Genomic DNA, 17,903 nt, shown 5'->3' on the forward strand with positions numbered 1-17,903 from the left:
TATAGGCAGTCCTGATTATTATTGTTGGGAGAAGTAGGCCTAGGATACATCATTTCAGAGTTATTTTCGCAGTTATGTTAATTGGCAAAACGAGAAGGAGAAAGAAATAAAGGGAGGCAGTTAGGGAGGCAGTTAGAAACGCTCCGTGGGCTTCAAGCTGCAGTGCCTCCTCCCTACAGCATCGCTAAACGAACAAATGAGGCATGACGTCAATGTTGTGCCTGAGCGCGCGCTGGTTGGTGCGCTCGCGAGCGCTTCTGACGGTCGTTCTGTATCGAAGCGGTGTAGGAGAGTGAGAGTTTACAGCTGCAGCATCACTTCCTATAGCGCACCCAAACTGCGAGGACACCACTTCATCCGAAGCAAACCCATTGGAGTGTACAATCACCTGCGAGGCTGTGACTGCACTTTCTCTGAAGCAGACAAGAACCCAACGAAATATTTTATTTATTTATTTATTAGCTACGAAAGGGAATGCCATCTATAAATATGAAACTGGAGATGGTGACCATTATCGCCTGCGAGGTAGATACCGACGTGTTTACGTCCGACAAAATGCAGGTAGGCCAACAGTTTCATAAAACCGTACGTTCAATATTTTGATTATATTTTTCGTTTTGTGCTCCGAATTACGCATGACCGGGTTTTCTGCATGGCCCAAAGTGCCTGTCTTGATGACGTTTTATGGAGTCACCCGTTCAACATGGATATTTATCAATGAAACCGCAGTTCGTCAAGATGCACGTCTTGAATGCGCATAGTTGTCCTCGATTTCATAATTGATTGACGTTTGTGGGGTTGCAGAAGTGGGGAAGGGAGGGCGGACAAAAAAGCCTCATGCAGTAGCCTATACTTTTTTCACTGTATGCGCTTCAGACCACATCTCACCACAGATCAGTTTTGGTACGCAAGTTACATGGTTAAATGCGAAGGGGGGTTATCGAATTGAACTTGAGGAGGAGCGCTGAACAAAATTCAGATTTCTTTTAGACGCAGTGTCGGAGTCGGACCCCCCTCAACCCTCCCTTTTTCAGCATTGCAGGGGAGCCAGATAGCTAGACTGCTACTTTAGGGAGCGCATCGATCGAATCCAACCGTCACCGGGCAGACGATGTCGGTACTTATATGCCCAAACGTTGTAGCCTTGGAATAAGAAAGTGCTAATAATTCATTGAAATGCGGCACATGTGTTCAAATGGTTCATTGTGGATCAAGGCTGGCAATTGTATTGTCCATTGCAGAGAACAGCGCGTGCCGTGCAAGAACAACAAGGTATTAGGAGACTAAGTCTTTCCTAAATACAGTTATGTGGTCTGAACAGAGGTCTTATGCTATGAAAAAGTAAACAGTAGCTCTGCCATGGCCTCAATAAACACAGACATTATGCATGTGTGCTCGTGCACACACACACACACACACACACACACACACACACACACACACACACACACACACACACACACACACACACACACACACACATCTCCGACTCCAAAAACAAAGCACCTTATTTTTTTGACATTCAACCCTAAGCTCTACATATCCTAACTCTTCACCTCACTGACTCCCAAAACCCTACTACCACCTTTTGCCTGGGGATGCTCGTGAAAACATGCAATGCAGGGGAGCGCGCGCAGGCTCATGTTGGAATAGGATGGCACAAAGAACAGGACTAATCCGTGTTTCTGGCAGTCTGGGCACGAGAGGACAGGGGTTTGGGGGGAAAGATTAGCGGGGCATGCACGTGGTTGGGGAACACTGATTGAGATCATCTCTCCCAGGCAGCTTGCGGTTTGGTTCATTGTTTTCAAATATATTATATTATCTGTTGTCTGTGTGTTCTTTCTCTCTACCTTTATTCATCCAAAGCAGTGGTCAACAACCTTTTCTGAGTCCAGATCATTTTCGCAGTCAAAAAGCAAGCTGAGATCTACTGCTCAGATTTGTACTTTTTACATTAACCTCACACAAACAGTTTTGTAGAAATGAGGTTTGGGCAGTAGGCCTAGCACATTACCACAGCATATTGGCTATATGATTGGCCTGCCAATATTGTTAATCAGACCATATTATATTTCAAAACTCGAGCTTTGATAACAAAATAGATCACAGTGAGTCACTGTGGAGCATGAATTGAAATGGCTTGCGAAAGTTTTCATCCCCTTCTGCATTTTTCTTATTTTGTTGCCTTACAACCTGGAATTTAAATGGATTTTTGGGGGGTTTGTATCATTTGGTTTACACAACATGCCTACCACTTTGAAGACGCAAAATACTTCTTTATTGTGAAACAAACAAGAAATAAGACAAAAAAAAAAAACTTGGGCCTGAAATAACTATTCACCCCCCCAAAGTCAATACTTTGTAGAGCCAACTTTTGCAGAAATTACAGCTGCAAGTCTCTTGGGGTATGCCTCTATAAACTTGGCACATCTAGCCACTGGGATTTTTGCCCATTCTTCAAGGCAAACTTCTCCAGCTCCAGCTCCTTCAAGTTCCGACTGGTGTACAGCTATCTTTAAATCATACCACAGATTCTCAATTGGATTGAGGTCTGGGCTTTGACTAGGCCATTCCAAGACATTTAAATGTTTCCCCTTAAACCACTCGAGTGTTGCTTTAGCAGAATTCTTAGGGTCATTGTCCTGCTGGAAGGTGAACGTCTGTCCCAGTGTCAAATCTCTGGAAGACCAAATACAGGTTTCCCTCAAGAATTTCCCTGTATTTAGCACCATCCATCATTCCTTCAATTCTGACCAGTTTCCCAGTCCCTACAGCATGATGCTGCCAACATCATGGGGATGGTGTTCTCGGGGTGATGAGTGGTGTTGGGTTTGCACCAGATATAGCGTTGATGGCCAAAAAGCTACATTTGCCTAGAGTACCTTCTTCCATATGTATGTGGAGTCTTCCACATGCCTTTTGGCAAACAAATGCGTTTGCTTATTTTTTTCGTTAAGCAATGGCTTTTTTCTGGCCACTCTTCCATAAAGCTCAGCTTTGTGGGGAGTAGGGCTTAAAGTGGTCCTATGGACAGATACTCCAATCTCCGCTGTGGAGCTTTGCAGCTCCTTCAGGGTTATCTTTGGTCTCTTTGTTGCCTCTTTGAATAATGCCCTCCTTTCCTGGTCCTTGAGTTTTGGTGTGCGGCCCACTCTTGGCAGGTTTGTTATGGTGCCATATTCTTAATTTTTTTTACAATGGATTTAATGGTGCTCCGTGGGATGTTCAAAGTTTCAGATATTTTTTTTATAACCCAACCCTGATCTGTACTTCTCCACAACCTTGTCCCTGACCTGTTTGGAGAGCTCCTTGGTTGGTCTTCGTGGTGCTGCTTGTATGGTGTTTCCCTTGCTTAGTGGTGTTGCAGACTCTGGGGCCTTTCAGAACAGGTGTATATATATACTGAGATCATGTGACAGATCATGTGACACTTAGATTGCACACAGGTTGACTTTATTTAACTAATTGTGTGACTTCTGAAGGTAATTGGTCGCACCAGATCTTATTTATGGATTTCATAGCAAAGGGAGTGAATACATATGCACGCACCACTTTTCCGTTTTTACATTTTTGTATTTTATTTTAAACAAGTAATTTTTAAAATTTCACTTCATCAATCTGGACTATTTTGTGTATGTCCATTGCATGAAATCCAAATAAAAATACATTTAAATGACAGGTTGTAATGCAACAAAATAGTAAAAACGCCAAGGGGGATGAATACTTTGCAATACACTGTACCTGCATCTGAATGTCAACAAGGTCAAATCACGACGTCGGTGATCTTCAGGTCTCAAAATCAGAGCTCTAGAAAGATGCCAGAGTTTCCGACTTGGAATTCCGAGTTGGATGACCGTTCAAAATTATTTTTCCCAACCGCCTCTCACGGTCCCTGCTCTCTCCTTCCTTTCCTCCGGTGAGACTGGCCAGAGAGAGGGGACACCGTCTTCCACCTGATGGCGAAGCTCGAGTCACACCGCATCTGCCTCATGCACGAAATCATGTTGTTCCTATGACCAGAGAAAGTTAAATATTCCTTAATATTAAAATCGTCATGACGAGCTGCTAATAATAACAATACAACGCAGGGCTGTCGATACTTGGCTACTCATTCATTGCAGCTTCAGCCCGAGCGGAAGTACGGAGAAGTGCGTTTTGTAATAGTGTTGAATGAAACAGTGACAGTGCTGAATATAAACTTAAACATGAACTCACACATAAAAACAGCAGCTCTTTGCTGTATTCGTTGAGTCTCTCTGTGGTCATAGTATTAAAAGTTAGGCTACTAGCCTACGTAATTTCATATTAAACTTGGCTGTGGCCAGGGTCATGGAAGTTCTGTAGCCACGGTGATTCGAGCTATCCGATTGGGCAGCGCAGTAGGTGCACTCGATTTAGTCACAGATTTGCCGTTCCGCCGGGTAGGCGGAGTTTGTCTCATGGGAACACTTTACTTACTCGGTTGGCGACCACTGATCTAAAGTAACATAAATATTATAGCATGGAGTTTGAAGCTATAGCTGAGATATAAATGTTACCCAGCTAGCACAATCTAGAGGCGAAAGAAACGCACACCTATTTAGGCGAGGTGCTGGCTAGCGGAGTGGAACAATAAAAAAAATTGAGGAGAGCCGCACACTCTAGGAGCTCAGATGTAAAATGATTTATGTCCAACATTTCGACAGACAAGCTGTCTTCATCAGGGTATAATGACAAACACTGCGGAATGACTCATTTATATAGTGTCAAAAGACACACACAGGTGTCTGTAATCATGGCCGGGTGTGGCCTGATATCGTTGGTTAATTCTCATATATTAAAATAGCATACAAAAAATATAAATGAATAGATACAATTTGGCTACATGAGCCTACAAACATTTACAATAGCAAAATCACAATCATCAGAAGAATTGCTTCAGATCCAAGTTTACGTTGAGACAGCTAGCACAAAACATTCCTATGACGTTTCCTAAAGGTTCTCCTTTGGTTATTCGAAAAACAACTTTCCCGTTACGTTCTGGGAACGAGAATGTGTTAGCCGGGTAGGCCATCTTGTTGAGGTGTCTTGCCTTGAGCCAAGGAGCCTGTGTAGGAATTGAGGGACAGTGTGTGATGATATTGTTGCTGGTTAATACTGATACAGTGTCTGGTTGTGTATGATACTATGCTGTCCATCTGGAAGTGTGGTTCATAGCCAACCTAGAACTGAGACTGTTCTGATTCTACCATGCAGACTATGAAATATTAAGGAATTGCTACCTACAATATCCTACTAAGAGTATATCTAGCTCTGGTCCAGGCAGGCGTTAATGTACGTTCCTTTACTAACAGTGTTTGTAGAGGAATATGCAATAATGCCCCTGGACCATAGCTAGCTTTTAGCTTGCAGTCTGTTTCGAGATGATTATGCTATGTTTTTCCGATTGCCACTGGTCTAGGATTAGTCAGTCAGAAGGACCGGTTGGGTCTTTTCTCAATAGTATAGGCTGAACCTGTGGCTTTAGGTTAGTAATGCCAATTGATAGCCTGGTCCCTGATCTGTTTGTGCTGTATTGCCAACTCCTATGATTATTGTCATGCCATCACAAACAGATCTGGGATCACGCTAGTTAATTTAGTGCTGTGCCCGGTGTTTTTAATGCGAGTGACGCTAACGGGTGCTTACACGGTTAGTTTAAGTATATGGCTGGCCTTAGCAGTTGCTATAGGACTTGCGATAGCTGATGCATTAGTCTGTGTGGTGGTTTGTAACACTGTTACCTGGAGAATATAGAGCAACATCAGCAGATTAAATGTGAAGATCACAGGAATGAGCTACATGAACAGGCTCTCTCACATGTTAGACAGCATATACACATACAAACATGCACACACGCGCGCACACAAATGAACATAGAAAGTATAAACACACAGACACATGCAGATGGGCAGTAATTCTGTTACAATGTATTTAAATGACTTCTGAGTATTTTGTAACTTGAATTACATTGGGCTGAAATACACTCCACGGTATTTTGTAACAAGATACCTTCGAGAGCTGTAATTTCTATACCATTTTCTTTTTTATAGCAGTTCACATTTTGTGGCTCACTTTCATGGTATCAAAGGTCTGACGACACTATGGTGTGATAAAAGGGTCTGCTAAATGAACTAAATATACATGTACACTACCGTTCAAACGTTTGGGGTCATTTAGAAATGTCCTTGTTTTTGAAAGAAAATCAGTTTTTTTTTTGTCCATTAAAATAACATAAAATTGATCAGAAATACAGTGTAGACATTGTTCATGAAAAAATGAATGTTGTCTATCAACAATGACAAGCCACCGGGGTATGACAATCTGGGTGGAAAATTACTGAGGATAATAGCGGACGATATTGCCACTCTTATTTGCTATTTTTTTTTTTTCAATTTAAGTCTAGTGTGTGCCCTCAGGCCTGGAGGGAAGCAAAAGTAATTCTGCTACCCAAGAATAGTAAAGCCCCCTTTACTGGCTCAAATAGCTGACCAATCAGCCTGTTACCAACCCCTAGTAAACTTCTGGAAAAAATTGGGTTTTACCAGATACAATGCTATTTTATAGAAAACTAAATGACAACAGAACTCTCATTGAGAAGGACATTCAACAAGCACAGCACTTAAACAAATGCTTTGTTAGACTTCAGTGCAGCTTTTGACATTATCGATCATAGTCTCCTGCTGGAAAAAGTTGTGTTATGGCTTTACACCCCCTGCTATATTGTGGATAAAGATTTACTTGTCTAACAGAACACAGAGGGTGTTCTTTAATGGAAGCCTCTCCAACATAATCCAGGTAGAATCAGGAATTCCCCAATGTAGCTGTTTAGGGTCCTTACTGTTTAGGCCCCTTACTAACGACTTTGAGTAAAGCCAGTGTGTATGCCAGTGTGGATGACTCAACACGATACACGTCAGTTACTACAGCAACTGAAATGACTGCAACACTAAACAAAGAGCTGCTGTTAGTTTCCGAATGGGTGGCAAGGTATAAGTTAGTCCTAAATATTTCCAAAACTAAAAGCATTGTATTTGGGACAAATCATTCACTAAACCCTAAACCTCAACTACATCTCATAATAAATAATGTGGTAATTGAGCAAGTTGAGGTGACTAAACTGTTTGGAGTAACCCTGGATTGTAAAACTGTCATGGTCAAAACATATTGATACAACAGTATCAATGGGGAGAAGTATGTCCATGATGAGGTGTTGCTCTAACTTCTTGACAGCACTGTCAACAGGGCAGGTCCTACAGGCCCTAGTTTTGTCGCCCCTGGACTACTGTTCAGTAGTGTGGTCAGGTGCCACAAAGAGGGACTTAGGAAGATTGCAGTTGGCTCAGAACAGGGCAGCACGGCTGGCACTTAAAAGTACACAGAGATCTAACACTAATGATATGCTTATCAAACTCTCATGGCTAAAATGGAAGAGAGATTGACGTCATCACTATTTGTTTTTGTAAGAAGTGTTGACAAGCTGAATGTACCAAGCTGTCTGTTTAAACTACTAGCACACATCTCGGACACCCATATGCATACCCCACAAGACATGCCACTAGAGGTCTCTTCACAGTCCGCAAGTCCAGAACAGACTATGGGAGGCGCACAGAGAGCCATTACTGCATGGAACTCTATGAAACTCTTTTCCACATCAGGTATCTGATGCAAGCAGTAGAATCAGATTTTTTTTAAACAGATAAAAATATACCTTGTGGAACAGCGGGGACTGTGAAGAGACACACACAAATGTACAGACACACGCATACATTGTAATATTGTTGTATGGTGGTATTATACATGTTGTATATGGCAGCAGCTAATGGGGATCCCTAATAAATACAAATACAGGAGAAGCATTTGAACATCTTTTTTCTTAATCATAATTTTTTTTGTTGCAATAATGCATTCTGGAACATGTACACTTTCATGTGCCTTAACTAACTTGTATTCCATCTGTAAATACAAATAAAATTGTTAAATTACGAGCCTAGTTGGTTTAGCCACGGAAAAAGACAGGAACCTTTCCGCTAGTCGTGATTTACTGACATAATGGATGGGCTGGACATGCCAGGAGATGAGTGTGGATTAGTCTGCCATGGAGCAATCTTCTGTCTATAACCTGAGCTGCTCAGTATGTGTTGATAGTCCTTTCTACTGCAGCGTTTTTGAAAGATATAACGTTCGCCATCGAGAACTACAAAAGTTTTACTACTTTCTCAACAACATTGATGCCCTGTATTTAGCAGGCGCTATCGACATATCAGTTGGAAAAAGTAGTGATGGGCTACTTTCTGCACACGCCACAGTCAGTGTGATCCGGAGTGACTTGACACAACGCTGGCCAAACAAGATGTAGCTTGAAACAAAACAGAGATCAATGGCCGTGAAGCCATTTACATGGGTAAGAGTCTTGCTACATTTTCCGATATTATACGTTTCAAATTATGGCAGGAAGGTGTTTTCATTTCAAGTTAAAGCGTACTGTTAGCTAGCAAACGTTAGCTTGCTGGCTCGCTAGCTAACATTACATGTATGATCTGTGTAGTAATATTATTCGAATCAGAAACAGTTTGCATTGATAGTTATAGCCTAATGTTAGTTAGCTAACATTGAACCTAGTTGGTTAGCTTGATCTACCTGCCAATTCATACTACAGCTATGACAATGTTTGTATTGGTAGTAGTATGAGCTGAGATTATTCCGGTTCATTGTTTAGCTAGCTACATGTCTAAACAAAAGACTCCACTTTACCAGATTATTACTTGACCATCAAGTTAGCCAGGTGTGTCTGGGAGTGATTATGGCCATCTATTGTATTTCATGAACATGTGTACATGTCTAGACAATAATGACCCATCCATTTAGCTAGCTGTGGCTGGGGGATGGTTATAGCATTTCTTTCACATGACCCATCAATTTAGATAAGTATGTCTGGGTAAGCATCATCTAATAATGATAAAAAGTTTATCAAATATTTTTATCTGGACATTTTCTGTTTTTGATATTGATACTTTAAAAGTAACCATTTCAATGTACTGTTTACACCTTCTGTATCCTGTTAATGTGAATTTGATATTATGTGTGTTTACCAGAAACGGTAATGTGAAGAAGAACATGGCCTGCACCAAAGTCAGATTAGGATATATGCTAAGGATAGATAAAGTGTATTTTTACCTGGAGTTTTACCTTATTTGTAGGCTACTACTTTCAGTCTTGTTAACTACACTACTTACTCTGTTTAGCATATGGCCTCACATGTGAATCCTTAAAGAGATGGGGGAGGATAAGATTTAAGAGGGTGTGAACGATGCTGAATGGGTGGAGACAATGAAGAGCTCTGCAGTAGGTGTACCGGACCATTCAAGGGCCATTTTCTCAAAAGTGGGGTCATAGTTTATCAACTTTCAAAGCAGAATTATTTTCACATTGTTCCTCAACTGCAGTGCATGATATACTATTTTCTAGTCTTTACTTTTATCCAATGTATACAAAAAAATACCATTAAAAATGTTGCTGCATAGGACTGAATCCAGGCAGAGGGTCACAAATAACTTCCCCTTATAGTGTGGCTCAGTTGGTAGAACATGGTGCTTGCAACTCCAGGGTTGTGGGTTTGATTCCCACGAGGGACCACTATAAAAATGTATGAACTCACTACTGTAGATTGCTCTGGACAAGAGTGTCTGCTAAATTACAAAAATGTAAAACAAGTGAAAAAAGAAACAACACTATGTGACCTTCACACACATGCACAAACACACTCCACATACATTATATAGGATCACGTGCACATGCTCTCTCTTTCACAGTAGTGACAGGATGGAAAAAGGTAATTGTTGTATATTCCCTCTGTCAGCAAACCTCCATCCTTCCAGACTAAATCCCAGGCCTGTAGAACCCTACTTTCTTTCCATCAGCATTTGTGGTCTGCTTGTCTGTTCCCAAGCCTATCATCATAACAATGGCAGCCGTCTGTGTCACTTGTACCTCTGCCTACCGCCCTGGAAACTCAGGGGAGAGCTTTGAGGAGCCTCATCTTTTTTTGATGCCTGTTTTGGTCTCTTGCCTATTTATCAAGCACGTACCAATGGTATATTCAATGTGGATGTGTCAAAACGTCACGTATGAAATTATATTTGATTGAAAACATGGAACATTTGGATTGCTGTTTGGCTTGCTCTAGTAGGTCATCGTATCATCTTCAAAAACCTGCATTGATTTTTAAAAAAATCTATCCATATTTCAAACAATCAGCAACCTATCAGCAAGGCTGCACTCAGCAAGCCCTCACAAAGCGCAGGCACTTGCTCGATGATATAACTATTCTGAAACAGCTCTGTAGAGGTTTGCATTGCTACAGTAGAGATATAACAAATGGCGTGTGTCAGTCAAACAGGTATAGCAGAAGGGGAAAGAGTGGAGGATGAAGCAGATGGCCATATTATGTTCTGTCCAGGTGGGAAACCAGATCTGGCCCTGTCAGGTGGACAAGGCCTAGGCCCCTGGTCCACCTGTGTATAACTCTGATAGCCTAGTCCAGAGTAGGGGGCTCAGGTGTTCACCGCTCTCAGTCTGTGGATATGTCGATCTGGGCCACGGTCGTCTCACATTCCCCGAAACCTTAGAGAGACTCTGGGTCTCAGGTGTCACGTAAAAGGTTAGGACGATGTCCGCTGGAGTGACATAGAAGAAAAAAACCCACAAAGAATAGAAGTCTTGTCTCCAACTCCGACTTCTATCGTTGGCGTTGCGTCGGGATACAAGAGCCAAGACAACAGGGTTGTGAGATGCTAAGGTGAAGGCTAAAGGGAAAAGCTTTTTATCCACTGAAGTGGAGAATTTTTGGGATCAATGGCAGGATAATATATAATAATAATATATGCCATTTAGCTGACGCTTTTATCCAAAGCGACTTACAGTCATGTGTGCATACATTCTACTAATGGTGGTCCCGGGAATCGAACCCACTACCCTGGCGTTACAAGCGCCATGCTCTACCAACTGAGCCACAGAAGGACCACGATGACATGAAGTCTAGTCACTTGATGTTTTATTCATGGCTACCACTTTGTTGCCATGTAAAAGCATAATCTGAAATGAACGTTTCAGAGCTTTCATTTGGATAAGGCATCAGTGCCTTTACATCACACAGTATGCCAATAGAACCAGCCCCATTTCTAAAAATGTAATTCAAGGAGCAAATTATATTTATATTTATGAAAATGTTCATATTTTGAGTCTCCGCTAGCAAGGGCCATTGTAAGCTCAACGGAGTCATTCAATTTGTGTAGTTGGAGTCCTACCATCATGATTGGTGCAATACTTAATAAATAATATCAAGTGAACGATGGCTTAGAGTAGGCATTAATGATGTGGCCGAGGATATGGATACTGGATATAGTCGTCTGTCAATCTGTCAGTCGGTCAGTCTGTCAGTTAAATAACCTCTACAGCGTTCCATAGTCCTGAATTACCGTGTTAAAAAGAGATGGCACAAATCTTCAGACCAGGCCATTACTAGATCTAGCTCACAACCAAGGTGACACAAAGCGACACGCGAGGGAGAGAGCTTCATTACATTTGCTGCTGAGGCGTAAGGTGAGAGTGACCCACCATCACAGCATCTTCTGGAGGATGTTGTCAGGGTTATGTCAACCATTGGAAGTTTGGGAAGGATATTGATGATGAAGATTATGAAAGAAATTGTCTTCCACAGTGAAATACCTAAATGACAGATTGGTAAAAGGATTAATTTCTCCCCACAGCTATAAACTGATTTCAATCTATGAAGAACAGAGCGAGTCATCAGAGGCCATTACGTCTCACTCGTCAATACCATCAGCGTTTCCAATTTAACAACTTTGTTTCTATATTTAGGGAGTTTTCATACCCCTCCAATTACTTTTATTGGTAAAGGATTCTATCGACAAAATGTAGCTATTTTTCAGGCTGCCTTTGGGGAGTTTTGACAGAGGGTTTCTATGGTTTTGATAGCATTTAGTGAATTTTCCCACTAAATTCTGCCTCAAACCAGGGTGGGAGAAGCTGTTTGTGCAACAGAAGTCACAGCAACGGCACACACAGGCAGAGAAGCACATGGGGAGGGGGTGTGCGGTGGGAGAGGGGGGCGAAAACGGACTGCAGCAGCAAGGCAAATTGGTGCAGTGACGTTGTCGCGGCAACAGCTAAACGTAATCTAGCAATTTCTAGCGACAAAAATCAAGGGGCCAATAGCGGATCTCACTGAAAGAAATGGTTGGCAATACTGGATACTGTTCCCACTCCCGTATTGATCCCATAGCAATTACATGGCCGGTTTTGGCTGCTTTTTAGTTGCCCGCTTTGCAGCGCTGAAGGCTAGGCTAAGAGCATAGTGCAGCTAGGTCTGAAGCATTAGCATATGAGGCTCTCGGTAGCCTTACTGTCATTTGTTATGAGTTGTTTTGCTGCATTGTTGTTTTGTAGCGCTGGAGACTAGACTAACATGCTGACTACACTGGCCACACGCACCAGACGCGATCATGACACTCGGGTTAAAATACAAAAAACAACTGAACCAACTATATTAATTTTAGCGGCAGGTCGAAAAAAACACATGAAACATTCATGGACATTTAAGTACCTATCTGTTGCTGGCTAGTTTGGCCTGGGAAATTAATATTGGTTTGTTATTTTTACCTGACATGCATATGGTCCTCTTTTTTAGCTGGTTCTTTGTAGAATTTTGACTTGGAGTCATACAAAATCGTGGGGTTCTCTACGACGATTAATAGACACATATAAAAAAGAAAATCGAGTTCGTTTTTAGTTATTCATTAATCTTTCAAGCATCCACGTGGGTTTGTATCTTCCTGATCCGTGTTCTATTTTAGCGCTTAGCTACACAGATGCTCTTTCACATGTGTGGGTGAAATTATGGAATAACATGTATGTGCACATTTATTTTGCAACAGTCCAGACCAAATCTGAACCAATCATAGATGTATATGTATCACAGGTTTGGACAGCACATTAGAGCACTGCAGAGTGCAGTACAGTTCAATACATTATAGTCATGTAGAGTATAGTACAGTACGTTACAGAGGACAGTAAAAGTATAGTTCAGTACATTAGAGTAAAGTACAGCATATATTGTACTGTACCCCACTTTACTGTTCTGTTCTCTAATGTACTCTACTGAACTAAACTGTACTGTATGTAATGTGTTGCCCAAACTTGTGAAACAAATACTTCCGGTCTGGACTGACCAAATTTGGTCTTGTTTGGGGGCGGAGCTCATTCAAATAATACCCAGCTTGCTTTGCAAATGTTGTTTTTTTTACATGTATTTTTCTACATTTCATTTTACATTTTGTGCTTTTAGCAGATGTTATTTTTCAGAGTGACTTACAGTCAGTGGATAAACAACCACATATCACATTCAGAGCAACAAAAGCCTTTCTGTAACTGTTACTGAGAATGTTATTGTAGTTGTGTGTTCTTTTTTATAAAAACAATGTTGGTCTGAAAACTTTGAAAATGATCATTGCTAGTTTTAAAGCTTTAAAAAAAGTTACATAAGTGCATGTGACAGATGGGAGGCAACTTTTCCTTTAAGCTGCGCGGGTGAGCCCACCTCCTCCTGGCACAGAATAAATGCCATGTTGCGCAGAAACGCAAGAGTTCGAACTTTACTGAGTTCACCCCATTAGCTTGCACTACATAGATCAATGTTTTTTTCTGTGATCGAATCAACATGATATCTGCCCCTTTTCAATGCAACAAACCAAGACAAAATCTAACTTTGCAAGATTGAGGATGTGATTTAGCTGTAGACAGAGCCAGAGCAACGGAGTAGAATTCTATTGACAAGGGGTGGCCCCATGAGCTGTCTTTCAGTCACCCACGTTTGAATGCACTTTTCAGATCAGATCAAATTGTGAGTGCGCACATTTGTTGATATTATTTGCTCGTTAGTGAGTTATTAGCCCAGTTCTAGATAAGTATTGGTCAGCAATGGGGAGTTACTGCTTCCTACAAGTGCAAGAGGTAAAAGGAGCAGTGTTGTGTTTTGAGACAGAATATGCAAATAAGCTAATAGGTAGAGGGGTAGTCTACATTGTCTAATTCTCTGTATGGTAATAATAATGAATTGTCTTTTGTAAAGTGGTTTCTTGCATCATGCAACACAATGCAATGTACAGTCACCTATTTGGCACATGGTGGTACAGACCAAGTAAAAAAATCATGAATTAATGTCAAGCCCTACATAATGTAAGAACGTTTTTAAAAGTCTCATGCAATCAGTGGCGACCAGTCATTCATGGCCCCACATTTTTTTGCCCCCTCCCCCCGAAAAAAGAAAAGAAAAAAAATTGGGGGGAGATTGCCTGTTTTGCATGTTATTTTGGTATTAATACGTGTCGCATATCAGTTTGCAAACAATGTAAAAATGATATATCATTGAGTTAATAAAGCCTCATATAAACATGGTCTCTTTTTTGTTTTCTTGAGTAAAGCAGCTCCAAAATGCAGGTGTTTCAGCCTAGCTCAGTGTGGTGGGGCAAGCCAGCAGAAAATACGGAGCGTTGCGACGTGATCCTTTTTAATCCTTGTCATATGATGAGAAATAATTAAGAGAAATTATAGATGAAATGTATCGGTGCTCATCGGCCATTGGACATAAACATTATACAACAAGTTGGAAATCGTAAATTTAACAATGAGTGGCTTGGAAGGAGTCAGTGGCTAACTGATTTACATGCTAAAATCGCCACTCAATGCAATGTAGGCAGTGAACACCACATATAGGCTACTGTAGGCTATATCATAGAAATCAAAGCTGTTTCCATGTGAAAATGTCATGGGATTTTCTCCATTGGTTTAGTTGGTAGGCCTATTATGTTCAAATAACCACAATAGCCTATTGGCTACTGTCTAAAACTGTAAGGGTAAAGCCTCAGTGTTAACTGTAAACACGCGCCGGAAGTTGAAAAAAATTCTCACAAAGTTCAAGTTTCCGCTCCCAAGACCAAACATTTGCTCGGTGCCCCAAAACATTACAGAGAACATTGATGGGAGGAATTGTCACGCCCTGGTCAAAGTATTTTGTGTTTATCTTCATTTATTTGGTCAGGCCAGGGTGTGGCATGGATTTTTGTATGTGGTGTGTATGTATTGGGATTGTAGCTTAGTGGGGTGTTCTCGTTAGGTCTATGGCTGTCTGAAGTGGTTCTCAATCAGAGGCAGGTGTTTATCGTTGTCTCTGATTGGGAACCATATTTAGGCAGCCATATTCTTTGGATGTTTCGTGGGTGATTGTCCTTAGTGTCTTTGTTCCTTGTTCTGTATGTGTTATTAAAACCAGTATTAAGGTTTTTTCAGTTTTCAATATGTTTTTTGTTTTTGTAGGTTTTGTATTTAGATTCGTGTTACGTTTGTTCCTTAAACATGGATCGCAATCTACACGCTGCATTTTGGTCCGACTCTCCTTCACACCTAGAAAACCATTACAGAATCACCCACCACAAACGGACCAAGCAGCGTGTCAACAGGCAGGAGCAGCCCAAAGAGGAGATGCGTAAGAAGGATTTCTGGACATGGGAGGAAATCCTCGACGGGAGAGAACCCTGGGCTAAACCAGGGGAGTGTAGCCGCCCAAAGGTGCAGCAGGAGAAGAGGCAACAGGAGCAGCCCAAAGAGGAGTACAGTATGGACTATACTTCTTGGGAGGAGATAGACAGGTAGGCGGTCGACCCAGGGAGAGTGCCGGAGCCCGCCTGGGATTCGATGGAGCAGTGCGTGGAAGGTTACAGGAGAATGAGGTTGGCGAAGCAAGCACGGCGGCGCGGACTGAAGCCCGATAGTCAGCCCCAAAAAAATGTTTTGGGGGGCTCACAGGGAGGAGACCTGCGCAAACTCCCTGTGCTTACCGGGGGGGCTAGAGAGACCGGCAGGCACCGTGTTATGCAGTGGTGCGCGCAAGGTGTCCCCAGTGCGGGTGCATAGCCCGGTGCTGTATATTCCAGCTCCTCCTATCGGCCGGGCTGGAGTGGGCATCGAACCAGGTAAGGTTGGGCAGGCTCGGACCTCCACACCCCAACCCTCCAGTGGCAGCTCCCCGCACCAGGCTTCCTGTGCGTGTCCTCGGTCCAGTACCACCAGTACCAACACCACACATCAGGCCTACAGTGCGCCTCGCCTCTCCAGCGCTGTCGGAGCCTTTCTCCTCGCCTGCGCTGCCGGAGTCTCCCGCCTGTTCAGCGCAGCCAGAGCCTTCCTCCTCTACAGCGCTGCCGGAGTCTCCCGCCTGTTCAGCGCAGCCAGAGCCTTCCTCCTCTACTGCGCTGCTGGAGTCTCCTGCCTGTTCAGCGCAGCCAGAGCTGCCAGCCTGCATGGAGCAGCCAGAGCTGCCAGTCTGCATGGAGCAGCCAGAGCTGCCAGTCTGCATGGAGCAGCCAGAGCTGTCAGTCTGCAAGGAGCTGTCAGTCTACATGGAGCAGCCAGAGCTGCCAGTCTGCAAGGAGCTTCCAGTCTGCACGGAGCTGTCAGTCTGCACGGAGCTGTCAGTCTGCACGGAGCTGTCAGTCTGCAAGGAGCTGTCAGTCTGCATGGAGCAGCCAGAGCTGTCAGTCTGCATGAAGCAGCCAGAGCTGCCAGTCTGCAAGGAGCTGCCAGTCTGCAAGGAGCTGCCAGTCTGCAAGGAGCTGCCAGTCTGCAAGGAGCTGCCAGTCTGCACGGAGCCGCCAGTCTGCAATGAGCTGTCAGTCTGCATGAAGCAGCCAGAGCTGCCAGTCTGCAAGGAGCTGCCAGTCTGCAAGGAGCTGCCAGTCTGCACGGAGCCGCCAGTCTGCAAGGAGCTGTCAGTCTGCAAGGAGCTGTCAGTCTGCATGGAGCAGCCAGAGCTGTCAGTCTGCATGGAGCAGCCAGAGCTGTCAGTCTGCATGGAGCAGCCAGAGCTGTCAGTCTGCATGGAGCAGCCAGAGCTGCCAGTCTGCACGGAGCCGCCAGAGCTGCCAGTCTGTAAGAAGCCGCCAGAGCTGTCAGCCTACATGGAGCAGCCAGAGCCGCCAGTCAGTGTGGAGCAGCCAGAGCAGCCAGTCTGCCAGGATCCGCCAGTCAGCCAGACTCTTCTAGATCTGCCAGTCTGCCAGACTCTTCCAGATCCGCCAGTCAGCCAGACTCTTCCAGATCCGCCAGTCAGCCAGACTCTTCCAGATCCGCCAGTCAGCCAGACTCTTCCAGATCCGCCAGTCAGCCAGACTCTTCCAGATCCGCCAGTCAACCAGACTCTTCCAGATCTGCCAGTCAGCCAGACTCTTCCAGATCTGCCAGTCAGCCAGGATCCGCCAGTCAGCCAGACTCTTCTAGATCTGCCAGTCTGCCAGACTCTTCCAGATACGCCAGACTCTTCCAGATCCGCCAATCAACCAGACTCTTCCAGATCCGCCAGTCAACCAGACTCTTCCAGATCCGCCAGTCAACCAGACTCTTCCAGATCCGCCAGTCAACCAGACTCTTCGAGATCCGCCAGTCAGCCGGGATCTGCCAGAACTGCCAGTCGGCCAGGATCCGCCAGTCGGCCAGGATCCGCCAGTCGGCCAGGATCCGCCAGTCAGCCAGGATCTGCCAGATCCGCCAGTCAGCCAGGATCTGGTAGATCCATCAACCTGCCTGAGCTTCCTCTCACTCCCGAGCTTCCTCTCACTCCCGAGCTTCCCGTCAGTCCCGAGCTGCCTCAGTCCCGAGCTGCCCCTCAGTCCCGATCTGCTCCTCAGTCCAGTGGGGTTCTGGGTGAGGACTACTAGGCCATGATTGGCGGCGAGGGTGGACTATCCAAGGACGCGAGGAGAGGGGACTAAGACATTGAGTGAGTGGGGTCCACGTCCCGCGCCGGAGCC

General features: G+C 43.8%; 1 protein-coding gene across 1 annotated transcript in view; it reads left to right on the forward strand.

Annotated features, from left to right (window-relative positions):
- Window positions 1-259: 259 nt before the first annotated feature.
- rcan3 (regulator of calcineurin 3) overlaps window positions 260-17,903 on the forward strand; it is a 53,882-nt gene continuing 36,238 nt past the window's right edge. The window contains exon 1 of the mRNA XM_035752717.2: window positions 260-561. Within this exon, the coding sequence (XP_035608610.1) occupies window positions 475-561 (87 nt within the window). The 5' untranslated portion in view covers window positions 260-474. The remainder of the gene's footprint in view (window positions 562-17,903) is intronic.

The sequence above is a fragment of the Oncorhynchus keta genome, chromosome 35 (assembly GCF_023373465.1).
Source record: "Oncorhynchus keta strain PuntledgeMale-10-30-2019 chromosome 35, Oket_V2, whole genome shotgun sequence".
NCBI lineage: Eukaryota > Metazoa > Chordata > Actinopteri > Salmoniformes > Salmonidae > Oncorhynchus > Oncorhynchus keta.